The sequence below is a fragment of the Sceloporus occidentalis genome, unplaced genomic scaffold (assembly GCF_023333645.1).
Source record: "Sceloporus occidentalis isolate IW3139 unplaced genomic scaffold, rSceOcc1.0.p SCAF_7, whole genome shotgun sequence".
NCBI lineage: Eukaryota > Metazoa > Chordata > Lepidosauria > Squamata > Phrynosomatidae > Sceloporus > Sceloporus occidentalis.
The window spans coordinates 30,602,022-30,628,869 of record NW_028316987.1 but is presented as its reverse complement, the minus strand read 5'-3'; the positions used below and the strand labels follow the sequence as shown (position 1 = coordinate 30,628,869).

General features: G+C 42.0%; 1 protein-coding gene across 2 annotated transcripts in view; it reads left to right on the top strand.

The window, feature by feature from the left end:
* The window catches only part of LOC149309469 (contactin-associated protein-like 2), a 1,389,887-nt gene that overhangs the window by 445,475 nt on the left and 917,564 nt on the right, over positions 1–26,848 (top strand). For both annotated transcript variants that reach the window (XM_089532517.1, XM_089532516.1), the window contains exon 2: positions 21,503–21,622. In XM_089532517.1, coding sequence (XP_089388643.1) covers positions 21,503–21,622 — 120 coding nt within the window. The remainder of the gene's footprint in view (positions 1–21,502; positions 21,623–26,848) is intronic.

Sequence of the window (26,848 nt, the reverse complement as noted above, 5' to 3'; positions counted from 1 at the left end):
TCCAAAAGTGTGCCCTGGAATTTACAATGGAAGTGTCTACAAAAGTGATCAACCATGGTTTTGAAATCTGCCTGTTTAAATGATGCCCCTATGCTCCAGGGCTAAACAGCAGATGAAAATAGTCCCCAGTTGGCTTTGGTTCAAGCTGGAAAGTGGGAACTATTGCACTGGTGTGCTGACTGCATGCCGGTGCACAGACAGGGGAAAGGGCTGGTACCATAGCTGCCCATAGTTTGTTGTTGTTGTCATTGTAACACACCAACAAATCAATTGTGGTTATTGCACCATTGACCTATTGCACCATCGACCCATCAAACATCCCATTAAGTGAAATGACTATCAACATAGGGCTGTGTTGGCTAACCTGTGGCACGCGTGCCCTCTCTGGCACTCTGCACCACTCCAAAGGGCACACGGCAGCTACAGGAAGTAGGGGCAGGGCGTGTGCAGGCACCCCAGCTCCTTTCTGTGGCCTGGTTCTCTCGTGGAAAATTGTGCCGTGACAAGGAGGAGCCATGCACAGGTTTGTTTGTTTTCCCCCTTATAATACTGGCACATGTAGGTGCGGTGGCCGTTTTCGTTGTGGACATGCCATTACACCATCCCAAGGCTTGGAGCATGGTGTCTTCTCCTCCTCTCTCAACCAAGACGTAACCCAAAGGGGGTTATGTGGCTTTTGGCCATCTCGTGATTGACAAGGCCTGGGAGGTGCCGCTACTCTTTGGATTGCAGGGCATTGGCTGAGGAAGATGTAGCAGGAGCTGGGTGTGGCAGATTGGGGATGGAGCTGTCTTCTTTCCCCCACCTGGAGTGAGTCAGGAGTTGCTGCTACTGGCATGAAAAAATAAAACGATTCTATTGTGTGCTTCTCCTCCACCACCACCACTGTGGCCTCAGTCCCTCCGCATCTGGAGAAGGGTTTCACCTTGAGGACCAGCCTGCGCTTGCCTAGCAGCAGTGCTCAGCCGGACTTGAGAATGAAGTGGAAACTCAACTCCTTCTACTGCATGCTGTCCCCACCCCACCCCCATTGCAACACATGGCCTAGTCATTCTCAATGCGTCTTCAAAACACCACTCCCTTCTTTCCTTCATCCCAGCATTTTTGTAGTGTTTTGAGCCTTGGACTAGACTTGTAACTGCATCTTCACTGCAGAGATGACCCATTTTGATGCTGCTTTTAACTGCCATGGCCCCCTGCTATGGAATCCTGGGATGTGTAGTGTTTATTTATTTATTTTTATTTTGTATTTTTTTGTGGCACCAGTTTCGCAGGCAGAGAAAGCTGAAAGTCTCAAAAAACTACAAATCTCAGAATTCCATGGCCTCCTTTGCTCCCTTCTTTCCCCATGAAGGCAAGAGATTTGCCCCCTACACACACACACAAAACCTGACATTCACAATGTCTCCTGTGTTCTTAAGAGAAGGCAGTGTAGTTGGCACTTTGGAGTGTAATGGCTTTGGAGACCAGGGTTCGAGGTGAGGAATTTGCTACACCATAATGTTTTGGCTGAGTTTGATTTCCAACAAATATCAGGATAGTTGAAATCTCCCATCACTACTACATCTCTCCTATCTGAGAGAGTGGTCATCTGTTCTAGAAAGGCATCATCCAATTCCTCCATCTGACTTGGCAGTCTGTAGAAGACTCCCACAGTAACATGTTTCCCTCTCCTTTAATTTTTAAACAGATGCTCTCCACCTGGCTTCCAGGATTTAAGTCTTGGATCTCCTCACAGGTGTAGATATCCTTCACATGTAGTGCTACTCCTCCTCCTTTCCTGTTTGGCCTATTTCTCTTAAAAAGGTCATACCCATCTATTACTACATTCCAGTCATGAGACTCATCCCACCAGGTTTCAGTGATGCCTATTATATCATATTTGCTTTGTTGTGTTAGGAGTTCACTTTCATCTTGTATATTTCCCTTGCTCTGTGCATTAGTGTAGGAACATCTAAGTCCATAGCTACTTGTGTAAAGTTTTTCCCTTCCCACTGTTGAGTCACTGCACTATATACCTTGTTCCCTCAATAACAGTTTGGCTATTGTCTCCAGCCCTTGATAATAATAATAATTTGTTTTATTTATATACCGCTATTCCAAAGATCATAGCGGTGAACAGCAAGTAAGCTAATTAGCAAGTAAGCTAATTAGCCCCCAACAGTCTGGGTACTCATTTTAGCGACCTCGAAAGGATGCAAGCCTGAGTCGAGCTTGGGCCCTTTTGCTGGTCTTGAACTCGCAACCTTGTGGTTTTGAGTGAATGGCTGCAGTACAGGCATTTAACCACTGCGCCTTCCAAAGTGCTATTTCCCTCCTCCGCATAACTTATTCTAAAGCCCTCCTGATTAAATTTTTGAAACTACTGGTAAACACGTTTCTGCCAAATGGCGTGAGATGCAACCCATCCCTTGCCTGAGGTCCTCCCCTCATGGAACCACAGCCCATGATCCAAAAATCCAAACTGTTCCTGGCAGCACCATCTATGGAGCCAGCTGTTCACCTCTGCTATTTTCATTTTCCTTCCTGGACCATGCCCTTCAACTGGGAGAAAAGCTGAAATGACAACCCATGCATCCATCTCTTTTAGCTTCCTACCTAAACTGTATTTCATGTAGATTGTTTATGTCTGAACCTGACATTTGGCCTATGAGATAGATCAGAAATAAAGAATAATATCAGTATATAATAGCTGGCAAATACTGGAAAGAAAAGATGTCCCATGTAGCAACGATATTTCCATAACTATGCATTCTGTTACCTTATATACCTGTTGTTCTAATATCAACTAGCCTTTCCTAACCTATGTGCATTGAAATAGTATGAACTGAGCATGGCCAGCGGTCAGTCCTCAGGAAAACTGAAAACAAAACTTGGAGAAGGAGAGGAATGCTTTAAATCATACCATTAGTTGTACAGTGTTATGTTTCAGCAAGCAAATAAACTGGATATAGGTAGCTTAAGATTTCTCACATTCTGTCATTCCATAGCTTTATCTATATTGTGTTTTAATTCTCCCAGATTTTGGCTTAGCTGGGAGAAGTTGTTGCCTCCTCCTCCTCCTCCTCCTCCTCTATCCCTTTTTTATTCCTCATACCAGGACTGAAGGCTGCTTTTTGAAAATTATTTATGGACATAGATAGGGAATTTTCTGTTGTTTTCATTTACTCCAATTCTCCTGCATTTTCGCCTCCCCTTCATTTTGCCAACCTGTATGTGTACATTGCAGTAAACAGTGCAGAAAAGCAAGCTATATATGAATTAATGTTTGATTACATCTAGAATCTATAAGATTCTACAGAAATCATGCTGCAGTCTCGTATGTACATTTTTCTCCTGGCTGTGCTTTTGCATTGTTTTATTAGTGTGTAAACCTCCTCGCCTTTTTGTAGCCTGGTGGAAAGCAACTTGAGTCCTCTTTTCAGACACAGACCATGCAGTTCATTTAATGTAGTGGCAGGACAGCCACCTTGAATTTCATTGTGGGAGAAGGGTGGGATATATATTCAGTAACTAAGTAAGTAAGTAAGTAATAAACAGGATTAAAAAAAACATACATAAACCAAAGGAATAGATAACCATAGCAAAGTGTGCATAAACCTTAATAACTAAATAATTTGGAGATTGTTGCCTGTATTCAGACTTCGCCATACTTAACGTAAATCCAAAATTGCATTATGCAAGGAGGGCAATGTCATTTCAGTTTTCCACAAGAAATTATCAAAATTCAAATGTGGAATAAAGTGAAACTGACAGATTTGCCCGACCCTAATCTGCATTTTTGTAAAGGAAAAGAATTAGGAGAAATAAATGAAATTACACAAAGATTTCATGAGGATTTTTTTTAAAGTTACATTGTGATGCTGAAATAGGATGAAACCAAATGAGAATGGGGTGAAATGAGAAACCGAAATAACCCAAATTGAACGATTGGTTCATCCCTATCAGCTCATTCACACTATCAAATAACGCTGTGTCCTGAACGCACCTGACGTGATGTGTAGGGGCAGTGGGTGGTCAAAAACCAACTTAAGGGATGCATTCAGCACTAGATAACTAATCACATCTTTTTTTTTGGGGGGGGGGTAGTGGTGTAGTGATTTGCATCTTCAGTAGTGCAAATGCAGCACCGAATTGATCCGGATTGCTGGGATCCATTCCCGGCCATAAGGCGCCACCATGTTGATCCAAAAGTAGCACCAGTGTGAATGCCATACTGGGTTGGGGAGGTTTGATTGTGCTAAATATAGTGTGAAAGTGATTTGGTGTCACATCACAGATCTGCATCTCCTCAGTACAAAAAAGTGAGTGTGAATGACCATCCCTCATATAGATTGAAGCTATTTTAATTGTTTTGCTATTTTAAATATAGATTAAGATAGTTAACTGTAGTTGGCAGTGTGATTTTTTGAAAGAGTAAGCTATATTTCTGAAGTAACTCTATTCCAAGTGTGTGGCCCTATCTTTTAATATGTTCCTGCTGTTTGGCCTCAGCTTGGAGTGCAGGGAAAGCTGCTGCTTTCTTTTATCTCCTTTTAGCTGCCACTGCTGTGGCAGGAGCCAGAAGTCTTTGGAGCAATAATGTTTTATCTCTATTGACACTATGTAATTTGGGGTGGAATATGAGGCATTCCTTAGGATCAATAAGTGAGGCTCTAATCTTCAGATTACAGCTGAGCTCCAGACCTATTTACAGAAATGGTTCAGCTGTGGCTGGGCTCATTTGCCCATGAAGCTGAATGCAAACCTGCCTCAATAGCAATCTCATACAGATCTTCAGGCAAGGATGTCAATCATGTAAGAAAAGGCTGTCTATTAAAAAAAATATGTGGAATACATAAAAGGACACTGTATGTGCATTGAGCTCAGTTAGAAGCTGCAGATAAAAAAGCAAACAGAATCCAGAAGCAGGAGCAGATAAAAAGCAAACAAACAGATACTGTGTATGTCTTACTTTCCCTGGGTCACACAGAGCTTCAAAAAACAGTCAGTTGGTTATGTCCTATGTTTGCATAGCAACATAATATCACATTTAGCGGTATTCTTCCCATCTGTACTTCTTTTCACTCACTATTTCTGATACCTTCATTTCAATGCCCTCCACATTTTCTGTTTAACCTTGAATTTCTGTGCTCTTTCTTAGAGACATAAAGTTTGGAATTAACAGTAAAAGAATGTTGGGTTGTGTGGAAGAGTATCCTAGAATGCTTTCCCTTGGGAAAAATGAATTGATGTATTTTGATGATACACAAAATTGGCTGGCACTTGACCACCAATGTTCTGCTCATGGAGAACCTCAAGATTGAGTCTTTGGATGGCATACATACCCAGTAATCTACATAGTGTGTACATACTTTCCATTATTAGTATGAACCTGGTCTTGGGCATGCACATTTTCTCAAAGGATCCAATTGCCACAGAAATGGGGAATTGTTTAGGTAGGGCCTATTCATGCACAAATATCTAAATGTAGGCCTCAGTTCTTGTAAGTATTCTATGGTTCACACTCACATTTTTGCATCAAGGATATCCAGGGCTCCTAGGGAATGCCACACCAAATTAATCAGGGTCATAGTTCCCACTATGTTTACCCTGATTATTTTGCTCCTTGCAGTTCATACTGGAAGGGACTGGGCCACAGTGGCGAGGGGAGCAGAGGAAGAGAAAGAAGAGAGGGAAGAGAGGGGAAATGGTTGTAGTGGAATGAGGGCGAGAAAGAGAAGGAAGATAAAGAAGGAGGAAGAGGCGGGAAACAGCAGTGGCAGTGCAGGGAGGCAGGAAGAGGAGGAAAATGAAGGAGGAGAAAGAGGTGGGAAATGGTGGTGGCAATGCGGGGAGGGCAAGTAGAGGAGGAATATGAAGGAGGAGGGAGAAAGGGGGAGGAGGAGAAATGGTGGCGGTGGCGGTGCGGGGGGAAGGAAAAGGAGGAAGATGGTGGAGGCAGAGGAGAAACAGGTGGAAAATGGTGGTCACAGTGCAGGGGCACAAGGAAGAGGAGGAAGAGGAAGAGGTGGGAAACGGCAGCAGTGGCAGTGCAGGGGAGCAAGGAAGAGGAGGAAGAAGAAGGAGCAGGAAGAAGGGGGAAACTAGGGCGGCGGCAGTGCAGGGACGAGGAAGAGGAGGAAGGTGAAGGAGGAGGGGGGGTCACTGGAGGAAGGAGCACAGGGGAAAGGAAGAGGAAGGGGAGGGGAATGCTGTGTGGCTCCGAATCAGTAGTTTCTGTAGTTTCCACTACCAAAGATCTGGATCTTTGTGGGCCAAAAAACCCCAAAAACTTGCCGAGTCAAATGGTTTTTTTTTTTGGTGCCCCCACCACAAACTGGACTGAGTGAAGTCGGGGGGAATATGAATGCCTATGATATAACCCGGGTTCCACACCTGGTTGTTTCATAGTGTGAATGGGGCCTATATGTGGTGATACAAGACTCGCCCCACCACTAAGCAGAGTAAGGTAACCACCTTAGGCAGCATGTGCTGAGGCAGTGGCAGCAGTAAGTGCAACAGTTAGTGCTGCTTCCTAGCGTTTACTCCTGAGTTGCTGAGTTTCTGATGACAGAAGGTAAAGTTGTATATGCCCCAACTCCCTTTTGTGGGCCTCTGAACTGCCTGCTGTATCAGGTTCCATCACCAGGGTTGAAATAAGACATGCATTGTGGGAGAATGTAGCCGTGAGACAACATCTGCCACTTCGAAGCTGTTCTTTGCCATCTTTGTTCCTCAGACTCCCCAGACTGCCAATTCTCTGGCTCAAAATAGGGGAATTGCATCTCCTGGAAATTTTCAGGAGCATCAAATCTCTCTCTCTTTTTTTGAGGGAGGCATTCACACTGCATAATTGAACACTATATTCTACCCTAATTGCCATGTGGACATCATGTGGAATTCCAGGGCTTGCAGTTTAGGGAAGAGCACTGAAAATTCTGAGCCAGTGAGCTCTAGTGCCTCAGGCAAGTTCCAGGATTCCATAAAGGGTTACCATGGTAGTTAAAGTGAAATATTGTTCTATAATTATGTAGTGTGAATGGAAGCTAGTTGCAGGGGATTCCTGCATTATTTTAAATAGAGAAAACGCCTCCTCCCCAAAACCAGCAGTAAACTACTATGATTTTGTTTTGAGATTTATTTATTTATTTAGACACTTTTTGGCAACCAATGTGGCCACCAGGGCAGAAAATTGGCTCCTCGACACATCATCTCTGGCCTCTGCACATGTAATAGGATTTGGGTACCTTCTTGGCCTTTGCTTGAGGCAGGAAAATGTATTGGACCAGTCCTGTGTTTGTGTGTGGACATATACATTCACATTACATGCTTAAGAGATCTTGATCTATCAACCATAGGTGCAGTGCAGACCACCCAAAAATGGCGGTCTGCAGGTGCACATTTTAACTCCAGAGGGGCACCGCAGCCACCAGACCATTTGACGTCCCTCTGGAGTAGAAAGAACCTGGTTCTTCTGGGTTCTTTTAGTGGTGCCCGGGTTATGTTGCGAGTGTGCCATTGGCACACTTGTGACGTAATGGATGTGCAGCAACGTGCGGATGCTGCAAGTTCCTTATGCCAAAATAGTGTCACACATGCGGACGGGATGCCACCATTAGCCCGCTGCCGATACACTGTAGGGTTTGAGAGTGTGCGGTTAATGTGTACTCCCGAACCCTAGTATCAGCGCCGCTACGTACCTTTTGGCCCATGTTTGTCTTTAGGAACTTTCTGCTACCTCTTAGTTTATCTTTAGGAACTTTCTGCTACCTCTTTTTCCATGCTAGCAATATCATATAATATTTATGGTGAACATACACATTAAAAATGGTTCTTTAGCTCTTTTTAGACTTCCAGCACACAATGTTGTTCGTAAGCACATGGTAAAAAGCAGTTTCCCCTCCCTCTCTCTGTGTGTGTGTTGTTAACAAAAGAGGCCATTAATTCACCGTTTGTGCTGCAGGAAACACATGCTGTTCCTCCTGCACTGGTCAAGGACAACCCCCTGTGAAAGTATAAGGTACATATTAGGACAAAGTGGAGTAAACTGAAAGATTGCTGTTGCTTCATAATGTTAACATTTAAATAGTCCCAGGTTGTCTTTGAAGTTAATGCCTTACTGAGATAAATGGTATGGAGTAATATTCCTTTGCTGCGGCTGCCATGCTGGCTGGATAGAGTGATCTATAATTGATTAACAGGATACAGTACATTGACTTATATAAGGAGGGCTGCTGTATCTCTGTAACAGAAAGGCTTAGAGGATTGCACTTTTAGTGATAGAAAGATTGAATTCTCTTTTTTCCACTAGAAAACAGCAAAACCTAACCAAAAGAATCCCCATTCTTTAGAATTTTTCCCTTGTGGCATTCATAACATATTTGGCTTTTGACTAAGGGCTAAGTCAGAAGGCATACAAGAGCTCAAACAAGGTTACAAATGTTGTCTAGACCCTGAAAAATAATCTTTGTTATTTTCACTAGCTCATGTATAGTGAATGCTCTCACAAACAATGTGCTTGAGTTTAATGTGATTTATTTTTCCTGCCTGCTCATTTTAAATATCTCACTCTTTCCCACCTTAGGAATTGATTCAGAGCAGAAGTTACATAGAGGGAGCCTGTTAGAAAGGGTGTGGAACACATTAGCAGGCAAATGAGGCTTGTTTCTTCTTGCTCCACATCTTCAAAAATAGATCAGGAGTGAATGCCATTCTAACATGTATACTAACAAAGCATATCTGATTACTCTCAAGGAAATTACAAATTACATTCTTCCTGGTCTTCCTGGAAGAACTTCCATCTCAACACAATAGGGAAATGAAAGCTTCAAAATACAGGATGTAACTGAATGACACCATACACTGTCACCATATTCACTGCTTTCTGCTGTTGTATGGCAACTGCAGGGGGAAAGCAACTTTTATCCAGCTGTACATCACATAGTAAACATAACAGTGTGCAGTTACATGTCCTAACATGGACCCTAGAACAGGGAATTATGAGGGATCAAGCTTCCCGCTTCTACAGTTAGATTGTGAAGACTGAGCCCAGGGCCGGCTCATCCATATAGGCGAACTAGGCAATGGCCTAGGGTGCCAAACAGTAGGGGGCACTGCAATGGCGGGATGGCTTTTTTTCTTAATTAAAAAAATTACAGTGAAAACTGTCTCTGGGTCGGAGGGGGCCCTGGGCCTATGGGTCCTGAAGAGGGAGGCAGGAAAAGGCAGAAGGAGGAGGAGGGGGGCAGCCCCAGCGTTGGCCTCCACAAACTCTGGGAAGGCAGGCAAGGGGGGAGGACCAAGGGAAGGGAGAAGGGTTCTGTTTGGCAGCACTTTCAAGAGGTATGCCCCCACCTCCCCTCCCCCAGAGAGAGAGACCTCCCCAGTCCCCCAGACCCATTTCTCCCTCTTTCCTGGACTTCGGCCCTCTTCCTTCCCCATTTGACCAGCCTCCTCTCTGAGTCTTACAACTCATAGTTGTGTTGGTCCTGTTGTTGTTTTCCCTTAAGTCCTTTCCGACTTAGGGCCACCCTTTCGCGGGGGTTTCTTGACAAGGTTTTTTTTCCCAGAGGAGGCTTGCCACAGCCTCCCTCTGAGGCTGAGAGAGAGTGACTCACCCACCCCTCCATGGCAAGGCTGGGATTTTGACCCTGATCCCCAGAGTTCCTTCCTTCCCTTTATCTTCTTTCCTTACCCCTAGCCTGCCACCCTTCTCCTTCCTCCTTTCCTTCCTTCCTTCCTTCCTCCCTCCCTCGCTCCCTCATCCTTCTTTCTTTCCTACCTTCCCCCTTTGTTTCCTCTATCTTCTTCCCTTCCCTCTATCTTCCTTCCTTCCTTCTGTCCTCTCTCCCTCTCTCTCTTGCCAAGAGAGAGACTTGTTCAGGGAAGGCTTGCCATGGCCTTCCCCTGAGGCTGAGAGAGTGTGACTCCCCCAAAGTCACCCAGGATTTTCATGGCCCCATTTCTCCCTCCCCCCATAACTCCTTCCTCCTTCCCAGACTTGGCCCTATTCCTTCCCTATCCACCCACTTTTGCCTCCCTTTCCACTCACTGGTCTTTTTCTCAGATTCCTAGACCCCCTTGTTGTTGTTGTTGTTGTTGCTGTGTGTCCTCAAGTCCTTTCTGACTCATGGCCACCCTCTCATGGGGTTTCCTTGGCAAGGTCTGTTCAGAGAACGCTCACCATGGCCTTCCTCTGAAGCTGAGAGAGTGTGATGCCCCCACCCAGTGGGTTTCCATGGCAGAGCTGGGATTTGATTTGAATCCAATGCTCAAACAACTAGTCCACACTGGCTCCAACAATCCGCTTTAAAAGCTTGGTCTGCTTCCCAAAGGAAGGCACCACAAAATGGAAGACATTCAAGAAAAAGGGAGGACAGGACTCAAGAAAAGCTCAAAAAACTCCTAGAAATGTAAGTGCATGGAGGATGTTTTAGAATACCTCCTGAACATAAGATTGGAATGGAGGACATGTCCTGGAAAAGGAGGAGGTCTGTCCTGCCCTAAGGTGTACCTACCATGGGGTTTTCTTGCCAATATGAGTTCAGAGAAGCTTTGCCATGGCCTTCCTCTGAGGCTGAGAGAGTGTGGCTTGCCCACTCTTGGTGCCTACTATGTGTCTTTTCTTTCTCAACCTGGAGCCATTCCCTTCCTTTTTTATAGGCTGTATCTATACTGCAGAAATAATGCAATTTGACACCACTTTAACTGCCCTGGCTCCATGTTATGGAATCCTGGGATTTGGATTTTTGGAGGAGATTTCACCTTCTCAGTCAGACAGCAGTGGAGCCACAACAAACTACAAATCCCAGGGCTCCATAGCATGGAACCAGCAGGATGACCAGATGTCCTCTTTTTCTAGGGTATATCTTACTTTTCAGTCTTCTGTCCAGGAGGAATTCCAAAAATGTCCTCTTTTTTGAGCATCACTAAGAAGCATGAATTTATATTTATATGAGGGGTTTCAGCTTTTACTTGGTCATGTCCTCCATTTTACTTGAAAGCCCTACATTTTGCGGTGCCTAGTCCTCTTTTGCTGTTAGGACAGCCGGTCACTGTGGGAGCCAAGGACAGCTAAAGTGGTGTCAAACTGCATTAATTATGCAGTGTGGCAGCAGCCCTGGTCCTCTCACCTGGTGACCTTACTGGGTCTCTTCTCTTTCTTGTGACACCCTTTTCTGCCCCTTGGGTGAAGATTTTTAGTTTTTAGGGGTCACAGATGGACCACCACCACCACTCCACAAAATCATGGGGATGGGATCCAGATTTTTCCACATCATTAGAATGAATAATGCTTCAAGCTTGCAGAACTTCTCTGCCTGAGAATTCTAAATACCCCTCCTTAAAACTGCAAATCCTAGAATGCAACAGGAGGCAGCTAGAGCAGTTAAAGTGGAATAGTAGCACTATAAGAGTATAGTGTGATAAACACCATAGAGTTGAAAGAGACCCCAAGGGCCATCCAGTCCAACCCCATTCTGCCATGCAGGAACTCACAATCAAAGCATACCCAACAGATGGCCATCCAGCTTCTCTTTAAGGACCTTTAAGGAAGGAGACTCCAGAGAAGAACAAGATGCAGAGGGATTGGTTATTATTTTAAAATGTTGAAAGGATTTAGCAAATGGAAAAGAGGATTTGATGTTGAAAACCATTGAAACCCAGCAGAAAAGGGGGAAGCTGCTTGCATTTACTTCACAAGACATTTATTCATTTATTTATTTTCTTGGGCACCTCTTCCTCCCCTTTGTTTCTGCTGGAGTGCAGGAACCCACTGGGAGGTCTTGGGCCAGTCACACTCTCTCAGCCTCAGAGGGCGGCCATGGCAACACCCCCCTCAAAAAGAAAAAAAGCTTGCCAAGAAAACCCTGTGATTGATTCACTGTTAAGCCAAAGGTGACTTGGAGGCCCACAACAACAACAACAACAACAACATTTTCCATTTGGTGACAATAAAAACCGGACTAGGGCTACTTAAGGTTTGAGGAAAGAGAGCTGTTTGTAAACTCTATTTATTTCACTGGGCATTTATTCATTTTTGTTCTTATTTATGTGGGCTTTCTCCCCTCCTTTGCCTGCTTTCCTTCCTTCCTTCCTTCCTTCCTTCCTTCCTTCCTTCCTTCCTTCCTTTTCTTCTTTCCTTCCTTCCTTCCTTCCTTTCTCTTCTTTGTTTCTTCTTCCTTCCTTCCTTTCCCTTCCTTCCTTCCTCCCTACCTCCCTCTCTCTCTCCCTACCTTCCCCTTCCTTCCTCCCTCCTCATCCTCTTCTTCTCCCTCCGAAGGAACTGAGACTTCTGCCAAAAGCTCAGGACTCAGGAGAAGTGGAAGGAGAGAGAAAGAGGGATAAAGAAAGAGAGAAAAGTCACAGAGAAGGATGCTCTGTCCACTCCCCTTCTCTGTCTCTCTGAGTGCACTCCCAATGGGAGGAGGAGAAGGAGCAGGAGGAGGAAGGAGTGTAATGAACATGCACTGCTCACACCCCAAGGGGGGGTCCAGACTCCCCCCGACCCCCCCTTGGCTACGTCCCTGTAGCAAGTTTCAGGTATTATAAAATAGTAGCAAATATTTATTTACAGTCAGCCTGCCCATACCGCAGGCTTGCCACTCCCAAATTGGAACATCCATTCTTCCAAATGGTAGCATGTGCATGTGGCTGTGCCAATGTGACTGTCTGCACTGACATTAAAACCAACGGCACTTGAGGTCTTGTGGTTTTTGGTGTCCATGGGAGGGACCGCAGATATGAAGAGCCAACTTTACTTTATTGTTGTTTCTTTTATTTTTCTACCAGGGAGAGACAGGTATTCCTAGGATTTTCTCTCATGTTCCAAAATAACTTGGCTGACCAAGGGTACTGTGCACCTTAATGTGGGTGGGTGAGCACCATTTGTTGCTCTGCCTCAGGAAACAAAATGGCTTGGTAAATCTCTCTATGTTGTACATCACTGCAAAACAAACAAACAAAAAAAAAAAACTGGCCATCTTCACATGCTACTGATGTAACACAGACCAAGACAGTCAAGAACAAAATTTGGTATGCTATTAGATAGCTTGGGAAATTTGCTTTTTTGGCTTATAACTCCAAGAATTCCCAAGTCAGCAGAGACTGTAGCAAAGCATTATGGAAGCGGTAGCCCAGAAAAGAAAGTAATCTTTTCCAAGTTCTGGTTATTAAGGTACTGTGAAGAACTGCAGAGATTCATTCACTGTGAACAATAAGACAAAGAGGACAAAATGAAAACTCTGAGTTAGAGGCAAGCTTTGAACTAGAATGAATTACACCATAGCTTTATTAACCTTAAAAAATGTTAGCACAGCTACAGCAAAACAGTAGTAAAGGCAACTAGATATAGGAGATTCCACCTAAACATTAGGAATAACTTCCTGACAGTAAGAACTGTCCGACAGTGGGATACAGTCCTTCAGAGTGAGGTGGAATCTTATTCTTTGGAGGTCTTTAAACTGAGGCTAGATAGCCATCTGTCAGGAGTGCTTTGACTGTGTCTTGTGCATGGTAGGAGGTTGGACTATATGGCCCTTGGGGTCTCTTCCAACTTTAAAATTCTATTATTCTAAAGGGGGGGGGGCATGGTGTGTCCAGGAAGGCTGACATGGCTGTTTCATAGCAAATGTTACCTCAAACCTGCCAGCTCATTCCTGTTCATGACTTTTCCCCCGATAAAGGTAAGCATAATGTCACCAAGCAGTAGCTACCCAGGCACTGTTGCATGAATACCATACTATCCCACTTTTCAGGAAATAATATCACATTTTCCTCAATTCTGTCCAACCTACAATATGATAGAGGAGGTACCCATCTCATATTATCTCCCTAGTCAACTCCTACTGTGAAGCTGCACTGCAGAGGACAAAGCGCCTTTACCATAGTAGGAGGAAAAAGGAGGCAATAAACATGTCCCCTCCCTATTTGCCCAGCTACAGCTGGAGTCTCCCTTATTCAATTCCAAAATCCGAAATATTTTAAAAACCAAAGCTTTTTTCATGGGTGGCTGAGATGGTGATGCTATTATTTTCTGATGGTTCAGTGCATACAAACTTTGGAGCTCTCCAGACTGCCCCAAAAGAGCAGGCTGGAGGTGCCCAGTTTTCCTCTGGAGGGACGCTGCAGCAGCCAAACCAGGGTCCCTCCGGAGCAAAAAGAACCCAGAAAAAACGGGTTCTTCTTAGGATGCTGCACAGACATCACAAGTGCACCATTGGTGCACTATGGCGCACCAGTGACATAAGTGATGCGCAGTGACGTCTGTATGCTGTGCACCGCTTACGTCATGATGGATGGGAGGCTGCCATTACTCCGCTGCCACGATGCGCTAGGGTTAGGGAGTGTGCGGTTGATGTGTGGTCCCTAACCCTAGAATTGCCTGGGGGTATGTACCAGGCCAATGTTTTATGTACAAAACTATTTAAAATATTGTATAAAATTGCCTTCAGGCTATTTATATGAGGTGTATATGAAACATAAATGAATTTCACATTTAGACTTGGGCCCCATCTCCAAGGTTTCTTATTATGTACATATATGCAAATACAGGTATTCAAAAAACAAACAAAAACAAAACTGAAACCCAAACACCTCTGATTCCAAGCATTATTGATATGGGAGACTCAACCTGTATGTGTAGTATATTCAAACTTTACTCCTGGAATCTCGCGTGGTTGCTCTCGATGCAAATGTGCCATCTGCTGTCTGGTTTATGCTCTACTCACAAGACCTGGTTAAGGGTGAACTTCAGATAAGACCTCTCCCTATCATTGCTTCAAACATGCCTCCCTTATCTTACTTATCTCACATATTTTAGATGAAGATTTGCTCACTGAGTTGCAAATGGGTTCCTGCTCTCCCATTGTTCAATGTGACTGTTTTCATTTTCCAAATAATACCATCTCAGTATGATTGTGTCTTGTTTGTCCCGCTACTATGCTTCCTGTAGCAAAATATTCAAGCAATAAAAAAACAAGAAATGTCATTGTTTTCTTTAGTTCATATCCCCCCCCCCCCCCTTTCCAATTTTAGCAGCCTTCTGCATAAGACCTGATAGCATTCCATTTGTGCAGTGATCTCTATCAAAACTGGCTCTAGGGACATGATTCTGTGTTTTGTTAATAGATGGTCCATTTATTTATTTATTTTCCTTTAAAGGCTGAGATATTTTTTCTCCCAGGAAACTCTTCAGAATGATGGTCAAGAAAACATGAAAGTACTGAAAACAGACAAATAATCATGAGAGAGTCTCATTTCCTAAATGTTTGGTGTTTGAATTGAATGTGCAAGCAATGCATACCTTATATAGATGATTCTAGAAGCAGATAACTAGAATAATCCCTATAGAAACACCCTGGAATAAGCTTCCTTTACATGAGTGTTTTCCACTGAGGTTTGATCACTTGCATTGGCATTTTCTAGGGTCCAAAAATAAAAAGAAGACAAAAACTAGGTGATTCTTGGAAACCTTGTAAAACAGACTTGTTTTGAGGTATTACTCTTTCCACCTGTTGATGAGATTACTACCCTACTTTTCCAGCTTTGTTTGCAATAGCCAGTAAAATTTTAAATAAATCAACAGAGTCTCTGTTCAAATGGAACTTCAGCAAAAAGTTTTAAAGCCAAAATAGGCCATGCAGCATCATAAAAACAGTAGAAATTGTTGTTCATTGTACATGAGATAGCCTGTGGTGTTTAAGGAATTGTCACATATTGTATTAGGCTACAGTTATGGCATTTTTTCCCCCAAAAGACAATTCATGAAGTTCTGATTAAGGTGAGAAATTAGGAAGCTAACAAAAAATTGGTACTTAAGATGAAAGAGTGGAATGTAAGATCAGGAAGGATGAGCTTACAGAAGAACTGAAGGATTAGGCTCAAGTGGTGGCAAATAGTGCTGGACTGAAGTTGGGGTTGCCTGTGGGCTGAAAGTGGGCTTGGATGTTTAGGAAGGAATGAAATTCTAGTTTTGGAGCTAGGATTCTGACTGGTTAGTTGGGGTGGATAAACTTTGGTTTTCTAGATGTTTCATATTTTGTATTTCACCTTTCAGAAGTCCCAGCAAGCATCGCCAATGGTAAGGATTCATGAGAGTCCAAAACATTTGGCAGGGAAAACATTCCTCAGCCCCCAATATGATATGCTACCGTAAATTCCAGATCCAATTTTGCTCTGTGTATTTGGACAAGGGGCTCTGACATCAGGTTTCTGTTTTAAGTTGACACTAATGTTTTTTGTAAATATGACAATCAATTCAGGCAATTTGGAAGTGTCAGAGTGGAAATGGTTCTATTCCTATGAAAAGGACTGCATGTAGGACATTCGTGCATCTTCATCACTTTGTGGGCATCACATCAAAAGACAAGTTGCATGTATTAAGCATTTATCACAGTTCTAAAGCAATAGACAGATAATTCCGGTTATTAAGGGAAAGGAAGTATGTTAAAAGAAATGCAAATAAATCCAAATATTTATGAGAATGGAAAAGAAGGGATTAAGGGAAAATAAAATATTATGTTGAGATACAAAGATGTATGATGTATTATGTAATGTGAAATAAAATTTGATAATAACAATAATAAAAAAGACAATTTGCATGTGTCAGCATTTATCACAGTTCTAACACAATATACAGAACTTTCATAAAATGTTATCCCATATGCCATACTTTTCTATGGGGTCATTTCACAAGCAAGTTTTCCTTTCATCAAAAGTGATAGTAAAACAGGAGATGTACATGGAATGTATAGATAAGTGAAACATGATCCTCTCCTGTCAATGTCTATATTAGATACATGCCAGTCTTTCAGAGATGCAATTGCTGAACTGCAGCTGCAAAGTTTTGACCTGCTGCACTGAAGCCCTTGCATGGAGTCTGCATGCCCATGGAGAATACCATTTGAGGAGAAAATGTGATATACCATTGATCTTGTAAACTGTGCTATAATATTGAAGTTAAAATCATATGAAGCCGAATCAAACATGTACACACATATAAGCCCATATAACCACTGTCATCCATAGGGCCATATTTTATCTAAGTTTCTTCTGTGGTTGTTTTCAGCATAGCATGACAATTCCTTTTCATCAAACTGCTAGCACTCTACAGTTTCATACAATTTTCTTAGTCTTTAAGGGGCTATAAAACTGGGTTAGTAGGTTATCACATTCACAAACAAATCCATTTGCTTCTACAGTCTCCTTAGAACTGTGGTTTCTCCAGTTCACATAAGATCTGAAAAACACCCTGCAAATACCCCAATGGATGTGATGCGCACCACACTGAACTACCTAATGAAATGCTCATTCATTTCAACAAAATCAGATGTCATAAAAATGAACCAGTTCAATAACACTTTTTTTGAAGCAGCTTTCCCAAACCTGCTGTCTGCCAGATGTACTTAACAATGAATCTCAACGTACTTTACGCCCATGCGGAACGGGCCAAAATAACACTTCCTGAACCTGATATTAGCTGTTTACAAGAGGGCAAATAGGTATAATACAGGGCCCTCATTCCCACTCACATGCCCAGATGAAAATGCATGAGATACAGGAGATGTGGTTGTTTCTGTCAACATGTATTCACCTGTTGAAATGTAATCCAGGGCAGGTGGAAGAGCTGCTAATATGTGATCACAGAACCAAACAGTTAGATGGAAACTCAAAGGCCACTGATATCAAGAGTCTACTCATGCAAGAAATCTCTTTTTCCTTGCATCAGTTTTCAAAATCACTCCTTGAAGGTGCTGTTGTCTCCACTAAGGAAAGGTGTATTTATTTATTAATTTATTAGCACCGCTAATGTATGTGGCACTATACAAAAATTAAAGGATAAAACCTAACATCCTGACAAAGTTGTACAATTTATTAATATAAAAAGAATGTGTGAGTGTGTGGAGATGCACTATAGATATAATGTTGTTACAGTGTCACTCTTCCACCCCTCACACCAGCATGGAGGACCTTGAGTCTGTGAAGAAAAATAAAGTGGAAAAGGGAAAATCCTGCCACAGATCTTCTGTATCATTTGCACTTGGGCTCCTTTGCTATTAATATTAGTTTTCTCAGAACTGAGACCATCTGTTTATGGAACTTGAGATACTTTGTGTCTGACGTGGAAACTATGCAAGGCCTTCACCCTAATTTCATTGATGAGGGTCCATCCTAATTCCATATGGAATAGCCCGGGGGGGGGGGGGGGGGAGGAGGGAAGGTACTAGTACTTGAGAAGAAGCAGTTATGAAATCTTCCGCATGCATATTATACCTATTAAGCTCTGTTTCTGACCACTACCAGTCCTAGCCTCCTCTGCCATTAACTGCTGTACTCTAGGTTTCAACATCCCATTTGACTCAAGCTTATGAATTTGCTTAGGGATAGGAATGTAAATCCTAATTTGGTTCCTCTGTATGCAATAAACGGGACAATATGCACACACACACATAATTCTCCTTGCTGAAAGACTGATATATTTTTTAGGTAAAAGTAAAACCCCATTCATGAAAAGTTGCGGGAGAAGCCTGGATTGGATACGGGCTGCCTACTCCCTGTTCATGGGGCAGTGTGATAAAATCTGTTGGTGATTTTCAACTCATGTCTATCCCAGCACATGTTTGGCATGCAATAATCTCCTGTGTTTGCATGTGGGCATGGTTTTATGTTTCACAAAGGGAAAAGACACTAATCTTGAGCCATTACTTTTTTTAAAAAATGCAGCAAATGTGAAAATGGGGACACTTGATGTTTCAGTCTTATGCTGGTGAGATCTTGTGAGAGGTTTGACAGTTTCTTGACAGGCTATCTCATTATACTAAGATGACCTGTCTTGATCAACATCTCAGCAATGGTGAGGCTTTTTTTTTAAAACTGTAACTAGGAATCTAATCTTGTTTAAATTAAAGATTGACAGTTAATTGAATATTTAGCTCTACATAAGATAGATAGAGACATAAGCAAATTTGGGCACCAAAAAGATGCAAACAGTGATTTTAATTGGTTCACAATTAATGGTCTTTGAATTATATCAGAAATATATATCATACACTGATGGAGCAGTTCCCATTAGGATCAGATTCATTCCCATCAACCCAGCCAAATTATATGGAATGAAGATCATTTTCATCAATAACATGCCCTACATTGCAGTAAATATGTTTTTTAAAAGATTAAACAAAAATGTATGGAAGTAGTTAGTTCTTCCTTTGTTGATAAGAAGGTGCCTAAGGGGAAAAGAAAAATGGATATAGAAAAAGGTAGAAAATCTATCCTAAACTATTACATATTAATTGCAAGCCACTGAGAAAAAGAAGCCAAAGATTTTTCCCCTTTCTCTTAAAGTTTTGCCTAATATAAAGTACATTCTAAATTTAAGACATAACCTTCATTCAACAAAGCATGGATTGTTATAAAACTTTCTCTTCTTTTCCACTGAATTAATCCAGTCTGTACTGACTCCGATAGAAGTAAAGTGCTTCTAACAGAAGTAAAAGGATTATGGAGATTACTGCAAAAACAGATTACATTTCTGAAATTTTACTTCTTGCTGCACCTGCATAGATTAGCAGAGTGCAAATAACTTATTACCCCTAAATTGTGTGTTAAAATAGGAAACAAGACACTGCCATTTTGATTACCCTAACAATCATATGCAATCCATGCATGCAATGCTTATTGATATATTATGGGTGTGTTTAGTGGGTTGCATGCTTCCCCCTTTTTCTTCTTCTTCTTTTTGTATAGCAAAGGTGCTCTTATGTAATGGTCAGCATGTGTATGACTAGGTGAATGTAGGTTGTTGCTCATCTCTGTCTGACTATAAACATTTGTGACCACTTTTCCAGATGTGTTTCATCTTACTGGAGTTTGTTTTCCCCCCTTGATATTAAGCATGCAAATCAATGTGATATATGTGGGGTTCATGTGATGGAACTTGATGTCACAAATATACTGAGAGCTCTCTGTATATAGTATGTGTCTTCAAGTTGCCTGTTGTTTTATGGTAATCCCATAATTTCATAGGATTTTCTTAGCCAAGGAATACTCAGAGATGGTTTTGCCAGCTCTTTCCTCTGTAATATAGCCTGCAGCACTTGGTATTCATTGGCGAACTCCCATCCAAGAATGTAACTTAAGCTGACCATGCTTATATTCCAAGATCAGATGAAATCTGGTGACTTTAGGGTATTTGGGCCTGATGGTTCTCTACCACACATAAAATAATACAGTGGCCCTACCTATTTCCTTCCCTGGTCCTAAACTTTCCCTAGCCTTTTGACCATACTTCTCTCACCATGTTTTCAAACTGTTTCAGATTGATTAAATAGATCAAAAAGCATATACACCATGATATAATTATGGAATTGTGATTTTTGAACTATAATCTAGGCATCTCTGAAGTTCCTAGGTGCCTGCCTTATTATGAATTTTTTTGAGTGAGAATATTAAGGATGGAAGTTGTCACAGACATGTGAAAAAGACCAACAGACCTGTCCAATGCTTGATATTAATAGAATACATTCCAACACATACCCCAGATTGTTTGGTAACATGCTAGGATTCCAAGGTGGCCAGGCCAATATGGAAAGTGTTTTGTTTTTTTTTGAGTGAGAAAGTTTGTAGACCTCAGGACCAGCCTTTCCACCCTCCAGAGGGAATAGAGTACAACTCCCAACATTCTATAAAGCAGTGGTCCCCAAACTGTGCCTTTTAAGAGATTTTAGCCTTCGGCTCCCAGAAGCCTCAGCAGTGTTGGCCAATAATCTAGGATTCTGAGAGCTGAAGTCCAAAATCCCTTAAAGAGCACGGTTTGGGAACCACTGCTATAAAAGAAGGCTACTGAGGTTGCAATTGGGTTGCATTCCACCTTATCTGGAAGCCACCAGATCAGGACTACTTTGTATAAATCATTATTAGCGCAGTCCCAACCTTAGAACTGAAGCTAATTCCTTTGCAATAAACTATGGCAGGGTACAGAGTGCTAGAAAGAGGCGCTTCCCTGGCGCCTCTCTTTGCTTTGCAGGAGCACCGCAGCAACCAAATTGTGTGGCGCTGCAGTGGAGCAAAAAAGGAGCACTCGGAAGCTGCTCCTTTTTGCGGTGCCGCTGTGATGCTGCAAAGTGCCAGAGCCGGCATGGTGACATTGAAGCTGCGCCACCCCATCTGGAAGCAGCGCAGCTGTGACATCACTGTTACGTGCCCCATCTGGTGGGTGCACCGCAGCTGCGGCACCTTCGTCACATGTGAGGGTTGCCGGGCGTGTGGGTGCTCCACCCACCAGGCAACTCTCGCACATGACAAGGGTGCCGCAAAGGCACATCTGTTCTGGGCCTATGATTTTGTTATAAATTTCAGTACAATGTGAATCACAATCATATACTATTATGGGGGAGGGGGAGATACAGATATAGATATACATATTTGGCTGCATATTCTAAAAGTTTGACCTTTTTTTGAAGATGATTAAGCAATATATCCATGTCTGTGTTTATAAATAATATTGGTATTCTTTGTCTTTCAGAAAAATGTGATGAGCCTTTGGTTTCTGGCCTAGCCCCCTCCTTCTTCATTAGTTCATCATTTATGCCATCGGCATCAAATAGCTATGCACCTGGATTTGCAAAACTAAACAAAAGAGGAGGTAAGAGATTTTCTTCTGGATTCTTATATACATGTAGTATCTACTAAATGGAATTTAGCTTTTTTTTAGAATTAAAAAAATTCATGCCCCTGGGAGACATCATCATCGCCATTGTCATTATTATTATTATTATTATAATTATTATTAAAGGCAGACTTCTTTAAGATTGCCTCACTTCTGTAAAACATATATAGAAGTGCTTTAAGTGGCAGACATATGTTTTTAAGTTACCTAGAGGACAGTTGTCATAAACTGGTATGTAAAAATATAATTGATTAAATCACATGCATGTGTTTCATATGTATGTCTGTGTGTATGTGCATGCATTCACACAGATAAATCCTATCCATGAAATCTGATGAAGACCAGCTGAATTTTTTGGGTGGAAGGAATGAAGATTTCTTCAGCTATTAATTGGAAGAATGGAGATGGTAAACAAATACTGCTCAAAAAGACTGCAAGGGTTTTTGTTTAAATGGTGGTGATGGCAATGTTGTTATTTAACCTGTTGAAAGGCCAGAGATTGTATGTTGCCTTCTTTCAAAGAAGAATCTATTCTTTTCTCAGTACCCATGGTCTCTCCATCCTCATGCCTTCTAAACAGCTGCAGTTCCTGGAATCTAACTGTATCATAATGCATGTCTTACTTGCCATTCTGGAAAGTGAGGCCAACAAGACATAGCATAGTGGTTTCTTCACAGACCTTGACAGATGTTCAGGAAGAACATGCTTATGTGTTGTTGTTTTTAAAGTAAAACAAAATGGAAAAACTTTAGCCTCCTTGTAAACTTAGGAAAGTAAAGCAGCCCACACCTCAGATTTTTGGTTAAATTTTCCATTATTATGATGATTATCGTTTATTTTTATAGCACCATAAATTTGCATGGCACTTTACAGATACAATCAATGTAAGGCATTAAATCCTGCTGAAGGCATAGAATCTAAGAATAATAATAAAACTAAATAAAACTACACAGTAACTATAACAAATTATGCAGGTAAAGTACAATCCTATAAAAACAACTAAAGCATGCAATCAAATATAAAATTATAAAACATTCTCAAAGTCCAGTTCCAAATGCTTTAGAAAACAGGAAAGTCTTTAATTCAGATTTTAAGCTAGCAAGAGAAGAGGCAGCCCACAGATGTTCAGGAAGACAATTCCAGGGGTACAGTGCAGCAAGTGACAAAGGACAAAGCAGAGCCAAGGAAGAGGAAATGTTAAAAGAAGAAGCTTATACAAAATCTGAAAAGGAATGGGTGAAGAGATACCAAGAGTGGGGTAACATGATCAAAATGTTGAGCCAAAAAGATTATCTTAGCAGCTGAGTGTTGAATGGAAACCAGAAGACTAAAGTGAGACAATGGGAGCCCCATGAAAAGAAGATTGCAATAATTGAGGCCGGAAATAACCAAGGTGTGAACTAAGGTCCTAGCAGAAGAAACAGAAAGAAAAGATGTAATTTTGGCAATGTTATAAAGAGAAAATCAACATGATTTTGCTACAGCCTGAATCTGAGGAGGAAAGGACAAAGAAGAGTAAAAAAATAAAGCCAAGACTATGTGCTTCCTTCACAGGGTGAATGGAAACATTGGCGGGATACAAACCGCCATATAGTACATATTGTATACGTACTAGGGTTAGGAAGGGGCGGTGCTTCCGCACCCCCCTAACTCTAGTACGTATACAATACGTACAAGATGGCGGCGCCCCTTCCACATGGGTGCCGCCATCTTTACGTACTGGACGCGTAGCGTCCAGACGTGTCGCGGCGCCTATGACGTCGCGAATGTGCCAGCGGCGCCTCGCGACATCATAGAGGCGCCGCAAAAAGAAGCTCCGAAATGGAGCTTCTTTTTTGCTCCGCGCGGGAGCTGCGCGGTTTGGCTGCTACGGCTCCCTCGCAGAGCAAATGGCACCGGCGGGGGAAACGCCGCAAAGTGGCGGTTTGTATCCCGCCCTTATTAACCATGATAGAGAATGTATATTGTCAGAAGGTTTTGGAGGAAAAATATATAGTTCAGCCTTTGCCATGTTGAATTTTAGATACCGACGACACATCCATGATGAGATAACTGAAAGACATGCTGTGACACAATGTTCAATGTCAGAAGACTGTTCTGGAGTATTGAAGTACAATTGACTATCATCAGCATAAAGATGATATTGAAAACCATACTAGCTGATATGATTACCTAAGGATAATGTGTACAGGGAAAATAACAACGGGCTGAAAATGGAACCCTGATTAACCCCGACTGAAAGAGGAAAAGAAGATACATGACCTCTGGCTACAACAATAAATGACGCTATAAGAAATATGATGTAAACCAGCTGAGGACTGAATCAGCAAATCCTAGGTTATGAAGCAAATCCAACAAGCGATTATGGTCAACTGTGTCAAAGGCTGCAGAGACATCAAGGAGAATAAGGACTGAATATAGTCCTTTTGATTTGACCTGAAAAAGATCATCTGTGATTTTTGTAAGAGCTGTCTCTGTAGAGTGCAAAGGGTGAAATTCAGTTTGAAAGGGATCCATTACAGAAATATTAGAAAGAAACTCGAGGCAACGTATATAAACAGCACATTCCAAAACCTTTGAGAAGAAAGGCAGCAGTGAAACAGGACAGTAATTAGAAAGAGAAAATGGATCATGGGAGGACTTCTTAAGAATTGGAGAGACAGTAGCATGTTTGAACGAAGAAGGAATTAACCAGTAGAAAGAGAGAGAATAATAATATGGAGAAGAGAAGGAAGTATGGCAGGGCAACAGTAATTAAGAAACAAGAAGGAACGGGATCAAGAGAGCAAATTGAAGGGTTAGAAGACATCAGCAACTTGGATAATTCATCTAACCAGGTGGAAGCAAAAGTAGAAAATGTAGAAGATACAGCCATTTGATATGTTGGTTTTGAAGAAGAGTCAGGAACAGCAAGATCAGAATGAATGGTTTCAATTTTAGTATTAAAGAAGGTTGCAAAATCATTAGCAGAGAGTGATGGAGGGAGAGGGCTTTAAAAGATAATTAAAAGTAGAAAAGAGACGCTGAGGGTACCGTGCATTGGCATTAATTAATGTTTGGCTGAAGAAATAAGGTATTTCTATTTGGTCAAAGAAATAGCACAAGAAAAAGAAGAATTAACTTGTAATGAATATAGTCAGCCCAATCCCTAGTCTTCCTCCGTAAGCATTCAGCTGCACGACAGCAGGAACGAAAATACTAAATAAATGGAGTAATCCAGGGCTGAAGTTTGGTAGAAGGGATTGTGCCTGTTAACAAAGGGTCAAAACTATAAAGAGTTGAGGATAAAGGGGCTGCCTCCAGCTGCCCCTTTTACAGCCTCATCGGGTCTGTGGCAACTGCATGCTGCAGCCCCAATCTGGCCTTTCAAGGGTGTGAAAAGGACCTGCAAAAGTAGCTCCTTTTTGAACCCTGTAAAGGGTGTGATAGGTGCAGCACCACAGCTTTACAATGCTTCTATGGTGCTGCGTTGTGCAGAAGCAGCAAAAGAGGAGTGCCATGATGCTGCATGCCGTGCAGTGCGGCACATGGAATCACGCTGCCCTGGAGGAGGAGCCAAAGCATGTGTCATATGGATTCTACGCCCCAACTTCACCCCCAATCTGGCCTTTAAGTCTGGTCTGTACAGGGCCAAAGTTGCATCGAGTAGAAACAACTGAGTCCAAAGAACCAACAGAATTTAAAGAAGAGGCTAATGCTTGTTAAAAGGCCTCAGGTATGACAGAATGGAGTTGTCGAAATGAATGAACAATAGAACAGCAAGGAGGTGGATTGTGAGCAAGTGCAAAAGAAGCAAGATGATCATCAGATGCAAAGGAAATTCAGTAACTACAAAGCAAGAAATAGCACAACTGTTAATAAGAACTAAATGAAGATAATGGCCAAAAGAAGGTGTAGATGAATCAGAACAAAGCTTGAGTCCAAAAGAAGACAGTAAAGAGCAGAAACATAAAACAGAAGGATCTTTGGAATCATCCACATGAATATTAAAGTCCCACAAAGAGTAGATATATCATCTGAAAGGAAAAACATCAGCCAAGAATCAAAATCAGAAATAAAAGTTGAAAATGGGCCAGGTGGATGGTAAATGACTGCAGTCCACAGACGCAGAGGCAAAATAAATATTACAGCATGGACCTCAAACGAAGAAAAACTGTGTGTTAATGGAAAAGACAGAGGCTGAAACTGACACTAGCAAGATAATAAAAGGCCCTGGTGACTTGTAGGGTAAAGGAAAGGCCTCACAAAGAGTGGGCAGCTGAGGTTGCAGTATCATGGGCAAGGAGCCGAGTTTCTGTAAGAGCAAGAAGTTGAAAAGGTTTAGAAAGAAACAGATCATGAATAGCAGCATCTTTAGGAGCAACTGAACAAAAGTTGCATAAGAAACAAAAGAAGGGAAGCTGGGAAGAAGGAAGACAGTGAAAACGTATCAAATTAGGAGAAATGCTAGGAGCCATGACAAAGGAGAGAGTGAAAAGAGAACTTCCAAAGAAAGAATAAATATAGCCAGAGGCGAAAACAAGCAAGTCACCAAGAATAAAAAATACAGACATTACTAGTAATAATACTAGGAGTTTCAATTAGCTGACAGGTGGACAGTAGTTCTCCCAGAGCAAGGATGGAAATGCTCTGCAGCCACCCAGGCAACCCCTTCTATCCCCAGGCAGAGAAGCAGGTGGATGCATTTCTGATTAGTCTAGGACCTGGGGCTCAGGACCAGTCCTGCAGATGAGTCATAGTTCTCTCAGAAAGCTGGCAGCGAAGATGGAAATTTCTCTTAAGAAAGCTATAGAACACTAGACACTTTGAGCGGGGGATATGAAGAGAATATTGTCAGGAAACTGGCCCAACTGTAATTATACCTGATACAGTCTAATCTTGGTGATATCCCTAAGATTATTTACCCTAGCTTTACAAGGAAAAAAAGGACAAAGTAGTTCCATTGTATTGTAGAAGGCAAGATTTGGATATGCATAGAATCATAGAATCATAAAGTTGTCCATTTTATAATCTCTCTTGAGCTGCTTTAGCTATTTCTATACAGTGAACAATAGAGGACATCCTGATAGATTGTTCCCTGGACTATGAGGCTCATCCATTCTGGTTTACTTTTTTTAATCCTCCAAATAAACAAAAGCATCACTAGAATAATAGAATCATAGTATTGGAAGAGAACACAAGGGCCATCCAGCCCAACCCCCT